Source organism: Micropterus dolomieu, linkage group LG03 (assembly GCF_021292245.1).
Source record: "Micropterus dolomieu isolate WLL.071019.BEF.003 ecotype Adirondacks linkage group LG03, ASM2129224v1, whole genome shotgun sequence".
NCBI lineage: Eukaryota > Metazoa > Chordata > Actinopteri > Centrarchiformes > Centrarchidae > Micropterus > Micropterus dolomieu.
Window position 1 is genome coordinate 22005085 of NC_060152.1, and position 8574 is coordinate 22013658.

The following is an 8574-nucleotide window of genomic DNA, read 5'->3' on the forward strand; positions in this document are numbered from 1 at the left end:
ATGGAAGGCCGTTATGTAAACATTGTGATTCCCAGAAGACAAGAATACCTGACACTGTGTGAGGTGGAGGTCATTGGTCAGCCTTCAGGAAACACTGATCCAACTGGTGATTTGTGCCATTTAAAGTGTTCAATAGATGCCTTTGAGAAGATAGTGACTAGGGCTGCACGATATTGTAATAAACAGACATTGCAATACTTTTCTTTTGTGCAATATATATTGCGATATGAAAAAAAACAGAAAAATTCACCAGATGACTTCAATTGTTCTATTTGATAATAATTTATCATCCTAGAGTTATTGGGGTGATTTTGTAGGTGCGAAATGCATAGAAAATAAATAAGCTGAAAATTAAATTTTTCATCTGAAACCTTTTTTTTGAGTGCAAACTATCCTTTTTTGAGCTATAATTCAGTAAACATATTTTAAACAAAATGACAAAAAATAACAGAACAGCTATACACCAGCCCCCTGAGTGGTTTACCAAATTAGCTTTTTATTTTTGCAACCACATCCACTGTTCCTGTGGTTTTCTGCTGTTCCTCATTTATTTTCAAGATGTTGTCGACAACTAACGGGGGCGGACCTGCTTTGGTTGTTTGATAAACTGATCAAGAACAGTATTTTGGTTGATGGTTTGCTGTGCATGCAGAGCCTGCATGTCACTCACTAGCAACAAATTTCATTTATCCAAGAACCCCTGAATCGGAGAAAATTATGTTACATGAGACAAATCTCTTGTAGATTAGTCATGGAAAATGAGAACGGTGTGAGTTTTCCTTTTGTATGAAGCAGCAAAAAAGTTCAGGTGCTTGAGTTAATTTGACTTGCTTGACATTGCACATAATGGGATGTGATTGTTGCACATGGGCACATTACGATGATGAAGCTGAAACTATATATTGAGCAGCCCTAAAAGTGACACTAAAAGTTAAAATAAATATGCTGACTGCCTGTTCTTTAGTAGCCTTGGTCAGATCAACACATGTAATATTTCTGAGTTTCTCAATCTATCTTTAATAACACATTTACCAACTCTGTCTAGGTACAAACATTGCTAAAGGTGGGAAAGTGACTCAGTCCTCCCTCTATGAGAATGCTGTCCCTGAAAGGGCCATTGATGGAAATCATGCTAGCAGCTGGCCAGAGGGATCCTGTGCACACACACGGAGGGATCAAAATCCATGGTGGAGTCTGGACCTCCTAAAGACGTATGCGATCAGCACTGTCACCGTCACAAACAGACGAGATTGTTGCCCCGAAAGGCTCAATGGTGCTGAGATCCGCATTGGAAATTGCCTCATTGACAACAGCAACGCTAATCCCAGGTAACAGCACTTTCTATCTTTGATTAAATATTTAACACTTTGTGTGTAGTTACAGGACCTTAGTGTACTACTTAATTTCCAAACCGAAATCAATATTTTTCACTGCAGCATCATCATCAGTATCTAAATACAACTACTGGTGAGATCTATGCATAATGTTCATCTTGTAAAATTGTTGTACTATTAAGTCTGTTTCTCACTGATCAGATGTGCTGTGATCTCATCTATCGCTGCTGGAACCACACAAACCTTTGTGTGTAAAGGAATGGAAGGCCGTTATGTAAACATTGTGATTCCTGGAAGACAAGAATACCTGACACTGTGTGAGGTGGAAGTCACTGGTCAGCCTTCAGGTAACACTGATCAAACTGGTGATTTGTGTCATCTAAAGTGTCCAATAGATGGATGCCTTTGAGCAGATAGTGACAGTATAAGTTAAAGTAAATATGCTGACTGTCAGATCAACACATGTAATACTTCTGTGAGTTTCTCAATCTATCTTTAATAACACATTTCACAACTCTGCCTAGGTACAAATATTGCTAAAGGTGGGAAAGTGACTCAGTCTTCACTGTATGAAAACGCTGTCCCTGAAAGGGCTATTGATGGAAATCGTGCTAGCAACTGGCCAGAAGATTCCTGTTCAGCCACAGAAATGGATCAAAATCCATGGTGGAGTCTAGACCTCCTGAAGACATATTCTATCAGCACTGACACCATCACCAACAGACAAGATTGTTGCCATGACAGGCTTAATGGCGCTGAGATCCACATTGGAAATTCCCTCAATGACAATGACAACGACAACGCTAATCCCAGGTAACAACTCTTTCTGTCTTACATTAGGTTTGAACATTTAAAATTTGTTGTGTAAGTTAGAGGAAATTTGTGCACTGGATATCTACATCATTTCCAAACATAAACTGATATTTTTCACTGTAACAGCATCATCAATATCTATCTATCATCTCTGGATGGTAATCATCTGGTAACATAGTTTTCCTCATAATTCTGTTTTTTTATTCATCAGATGTGCTGTGATCTCATCTATTTCACCTGGGGCCTCACAAACCTTTGTGTGTAAAGGAATGGAAGGCCGTTATGTAAACATTGTGATTCCTGGAAGACAAGAATACCTGACACTGTGTGAGGTGGAAGTCACTGGTCAGCCTTCATGTCCAGATCAGATTAAGGCCAATTAATTCAATGTTTATGCTTCTGTGCCTTAAATAAAACATCTCTACTTGTCAATGAACAGTGTGTCTATGTTCATGCTTACAGACATGCTGTCAGGCCAACAAGAGATTTTTTTGCTTTATACCAGAAATGTTATATTTTGTTGTGGCAAACTCAGAAGCGGAACACAGCAGGCGTGGGGTGGCAGGGCTGATCAAGGCAGGAGGCAGGCAGACTCACCCGTGGATTCAACTCGCAATGTTTATCGGAATGCTCAGATTTGATTGGCTGAGCAGCATCACATGAGATGATTGAAACACATGCAATTGGTCTGTGAGTTTCCTGGGCCGCTAAACCAGTACAGTAAATGCTAGAAAAGCTGTGCGGGTTAAAATAGAAACGCTCTGTCACAAGGTAGTATTTCTCAATAATAAATCGGCTATTGTTCCGGGTCTGGAGAGGACGGCGGTCCGGCAATTAGTGACCTCTGCTGTTTGCAATTATTTTAAAAGTGTTTCGCAGAGTGCCTTTTTGAAGAGTGAGGAATAAAATTGCAAACTAACTTTACCAAGGATAAGACATTGCTTTTAAGACCCGGGACCATTTAAGTGCCAACCGTGACACTCTCGAGAGGGACAACTGTCTTCAAAGTCCCTGATAAATTATGACGTTGCCTTGGCACCAAAACCCAGGGGCGAGTTCAATCTCAAAACGTTTTGCACCGGTTTGCAACGTTTTCAGATTGAATGTTTCCTTGAAAACGTTGCACAACGTTCTGCAACGGGCTTCGGGGTATGTTTTCTCCCATTTGGTGGGCGTGTCTCATGTGTTATCCAATCAACTGCAACAAGTTTGTAAACACAACGGCGTTAAAAAGCCAGGAAAATGCAGTGCACTTGCGTTCACAACAGGGTGTTCAGGGGACCACCGTTTCCGTTGAAAGAAACGTTTTGCTACGTTTTGTCTGCGCTGAACTCGCCCCAGGTCTCAGCTGAAACTTCTCCTACTGTGAGTTCACAAACAAATAGACGTCTGGACCCCTCTTCTCCCCCTCCTCTTTCCTCATCCTTGTGTGAAAACAGATAGCAATCGCCAGACACCTCTGGTCTGCATTGATGAGAAAGAAATTGAGCATTAGAGATGTTCGGATCGATCCTAAAGTATCGATATTTCTGATACCAACGTTTCCTGCTCTAGGATCGATACTCATATAAAAGGACTGATATCTAAACTCAGTAATTTGGAGTGAGTGTGTGTTTTATCATAAGTATCTAACTGTCACCAGGATGGTCTAATTATACTTGGTTGATAGTAACTACTTTTCCTTACTTCTGTCAAAGTCATGCTTGCGCTAAGGCTCTGTGACGGAGCTGTCACAGTTGGTCCTGTGACACTTGGGGGTTTCTTCCTTTTTTTTCCTGTGGTGTTCTGTGGGCGTGTGTGGGTGTGTCTTTCACTTGGCAGGGAGCTGATCACCCGGCGAGGCTATACACCTCTTGCCAATCCTCATCTACACCTGGCCTTAAAATGTGGGGCTCCCTGAGACTCATCGCCCGATTATTCCTAGCTGAGTACTTCAGGCCAGCTTTGTTACTTGAGCATTTAGTTTGTTTCTAGTGTGTTCTCTGCCTGAACCAGGACTAACGTTCTTTTATCTTTCTCCTTTTTCAAGTTACCGAATCCGGTGTGTTTTGGTCCTGCTTCGAGGATCTTTAGGAGAGCTGATTGCCACTGCCCAGGACGGCCTGCCCCTGCTCACATCTCACCTACTACCACTCTGTACTACTAGTTCCTCAGTTCTTTGTAAGAAAACTCTTTACTTTAACTGGCCTTGAGTGTTCTGTATCCCGCATCCCGGTCCTCAGTCTTACGAAAACTTAACAGGAGCTTCTTTGAAGTGAGCCGCTGCAGCCCTTTACATTTCCCGCGATTGAATACTGACTATGGCCGACTGTAAAAGCAGTCACATCTGGCTGTATCTGGCTTTTAGCTGTGAAGGTACTGTTGATGTGTGTGCAAAGACAGTGAAATACTTTTGCAACACTGCAAACTTTGCTAAACATCTGAGATTAAGTCAAAAAAATATGACGTTATGAAGCGGCAGTTCAGGCTATTTTCATTATAATTAAAGAATATGACAGTAGTTTGATGTCTTGTCATTATGCAGCTATTCTGAATTGGTAAGGCTACAGCCTACTCATTTCTCTCATAAATACAGAAACGGGAGAGGGGAGGTCACATTAAACTAGAAATAAAATATGTAAAAAGGCAATACCAGCCTTAGTGGTATCGCACATCACTATTGAGCATAGCATTAGTTCAGGCAGGCAATGAAGTCAAGCTCTGCAAATTCCAGCATACACTTAAGTAGCACATCAGCTCAGCTGATTCCTCTCTTAGCATTCATTGGCAAATTCCAGACAAGGCGCCTATTTAAGCTGCCGTGGCCTACCCGCCTGTCCTCACCGCTTCCTATGCAAAGCTCATAAGCCACCACCACCTCAGCTCCACCTTTTAGGCTGTATCTTATAGGGATGCACAGTAATTATCGATCCGACAAGTATTGGCTGATCGGGCATATCTCATTTTGATTTTGAATTGATTTTGGCCACGCGCCACCGCACTGTCGTGCTCTGGGCGTCATGTCGCGTGCGCAGATAGAGCCACTCAGACAGTTCAGGCAGCTTGCTCCTGTCCTCCTTCCCTCTGCGTGATTCAATGCAGTTAACAATGTGCAGATTGAAGATGCATGGCAATCTAAGCTTAAGTTAGACTTCTGCCAGCTTTCATTTAGCTTGTTGTACATCTAGCTTTGCCAAGCTAGCGTTGTCGCGGTGTGCTTTTAATAACATAGAGGATGAGAGACGTGGACAGAGCGGATCAATTAACCTCCTACATGTTAGTTCAATGGCTGTATCGACAAAGTTGTCTTTCATTCTTGAGGTTTTGTTGCACATACTGCAGTGGCTTGGAGTTACCTTCACTTAAACGTGTCCACGACCTATCTTCGCGCTTACCACTGTTCATGCGTGTGAGCCCACGTGTGTGTTGGTGTGCAGGAGGTGACACAGAGCAGCAGAGGCTGCATCCTGATAATAAATAGTACGGTATTCAGCCCCAGGCGCATTTAACACCAGGCTCAGTGCCCATCTAGTATCTGATTAAACATATAAATTGCATGCCTGCTCTGTTCTGTACTGCGGCTCTCTGCCTCGGGCTTTCCATGTATGCACATGGATGGGCAGGGAGGTGCTCTCCCTACCTTATGGCTTTTCCACGTAGGCACATGGAAGGGCAGAGAGGTGTGCTTTCCCTGCCTCGTGCTTTCCACATAGGCATGTGAAAGGGTTGGGGAGCTGCTCTTCCCGCCTCATGGCTTTCCACGTAAGCGCACGGATGGGCAGGGAGATCACAGAACAGAGTCATACTGCCAAATATAACTTTGCAATATCAGTCTTTGATGAAGTTGTCCTGACTGAACACTGAGCAAAGGCTTTCTCTCTATACTGTTTTAAATTCACTATAATCAAAATGTAAACTGAACTACAACTGAATGCCCAGAAATGTAACCATGGGACAGACAGCCTGTTTCTTGTATTTAGAGGATGAAAACTGACTGAACCAAACCCAAATGAATTTAATCCAATTCCCCAACCATCAAAAACAAGTTATGTTGGTTCTCCAGTCAGTGACCAGACACTGCCTTTGATCTGGAGTTGGTCCTGATGGATGGGTTAAAGACAGAGAATGAATTTCGCTATATGTATGTGACAATGAAGTACCTTTGACCTTAATTCTCCTGTCACGCCACAGGGACAGATCTCCTTAAAACTAGGAGTTGGTCAGTTGTTCATTCTCTTGAGCTAAACTTGTGCCCGAGATGCACTGTCCTCGAGATCCCTTTATTTTTCACTTAAAGTTTTCCGCACCTTATTTGCTTATATTTTGAGTATCTGATTTTGAAATCCTTTTTGTGTCAGTCAGTGAACTGGTGTGCCCTGGAGCCAATCCGTTGTCACAACCGCATCCCTGTAACACTACCTTATGGTTGTTCCTCTACCAGCAGGACCATGTTAACCCGTTAACGCCGATTGTTGCAAATTCGTATCACACCTCTTTTCAGATTGCAGCTGAGATAGTGTGTATTCCCACAAAGCCTGTTGTGCAGATGTGATACGTACCGGGGAACCTTTTGCAAGCACTGGTTTCTCATTGATGCCTGTTGTCGCTAATTTGCATCATACATATATCATACCTGAATTTATATCTTTTCTGTGTTCTATAGACAAATTAACAATTTACACTTAATTTAAAATCAGCTTGAAAGCAAATGAAAACAGAAATGATTATTATTTTTTTAATTTTTATTGTAAATAAATTCAGGCAACATGTGACCAAAAGACAGTCGAGGTACCTGAATTGTGTTTCTGAGGAAAAAAGCAAGGCAAAGCACTCATCTGTGGTCAGATAAGTTCATATCAAAATGAGTTTTTAAATCATAAACGTTAAATTGAAATCTTTATATATTAGACCAAGTTAACTTGCTTCAATCCATTTCCGTTATCGTTGAAAGACACTTTTTTTACTTCAGCCAAATAAACGTCAACTCAACCCTGTGTGTTTACCTCATTCAAACTGCCATTTTGTTGTGGTGTCTACAACTTTCTACCTTATACTTTAAGATAAATAAAGAGTCATTCACCCTGTACCCATATACTGTATAACAGAGCCTGAAGTTTCTGAAGAGTGCCTTGTTTGCTGCTCTGATAGTCTAGTTTAAACACAGAAACAAAGAATGATCTGCACAGTGTAATTAGGAATCCCAGTAGGTGTTTTTTATTGTGACCTTGCAAACTGAGATCTCAGAGCTGACCGAATGCATATGTAGTAAATAGATGAGTCTATAGAATGTAAACCACACAAGACCTTCTAAGAGGTCGCAATAAATGACACCTCCTACAGGGCTTCAAAACTATTCAGTTTGCAGATAATTCTTTGTTTTTCACTACGGAATAACTTCTCATTGTCACATTTATCTCAAAGAAATATCAAAATAAAACAGTATATAACATCAACCTTTCATTTTTTTACTTTCTACTAACATATGTAAAATGTTAGCCTATAAATAACATCTTAATATTTTCATTTACAGCTGTTAACTATAATATATTAAGATCACACAATTTAAAATTAAAATATGAAACTGATGATGAATGAAGAATGATTTTATTATGTATAATTAGTTCGATACACTTGATAACAAAGTATCCCTAATACAAAAGCAATAGTTTAATAAATTAAACTCTTGTCTTGCATTCATGAAAACATCAATATTAACATGTTACAAATGTTAAAGTAGTTTTGTATGACTTGAAATGTGTTGTAAGAGTTATTATGATAGAATCTGTTGATAAGAACCCAGTGTCATAATTTCACGTCAGTAGTAATAATAATATAATAATAATAATCTTTATTTGTAGAGCACTTTTCAAAAACAAGTTACAAAGTGCTTTAACAAGTGTAAAGACAATAATACCCAAGAGACAATAATACAAAAACAATACAAGATAAAAGCATGAAAACATTGAAAAGACTAAAATACACGTTTAAGATAAATATAAAATTAGTAAAATACAATAAAATAAAAGGGATAAAATAAAGTCAAATAAGATCGGGAAAGGCCCTCCTATAAAAGTATGTTTTAAGAAGGGACTTAAAAGAGTTCACTGACTCAGCTGACCTGATTTCCTCGGGCAGGCTGTTCCAGAGCCTCGGGGCCCTGACAGCAAACGCTCTGTCCCCTTTAGTTTTCAGTCGAGACTCTGGAACAGATAGCAGACCTCTGCCCGAGGATCTCAAGGTACGTGCTGGTGTGTATGGGACTAAAAGTTCAGAAATATAACAAGGCGAGAGGCCATGAAGAGCTTTAAAAGTAATCAATAGAATTTTAAAGTCAATTCTAAAACATACTGGGAGCCAGTGTAATGAAGCTAAAATAGGAGTAATGTGGTCATATTTCTTTGTTCTGGTTAAAAGCCTGGCAGCTGAGTTCTGGACAGTCTGGAGTCGA

General features: G+C 40.4%; 1 protein-coding gene across 1 annotated transcript in view; it reads left to right on the top strand.

Moving 5' to 3' along the window:
* Positions 1-8574, top strand: part of LOC123968112 — a 59156-nt gene continuing 50582 nt past the window's right edge. Inside the window, exons 1-5 of the mRNA XM_046044609.1 lie at positions 1-106; positions 1046-1328; positions 1536-1681; positions 1859-2147; positions 2359-2492. Coding sequence (XP_045900565.1) covers positions 1-106; positions 1046-1328; positions 1536-1681; positions 1859-2147; positions 2359-2492 — 958 coding nt within the window. The remainder of the gene's footprint in view (positions 107-1045; positions 1329-1535; positions 1682-1858; positions 2148-2358; positions 2493-8574) is intronic.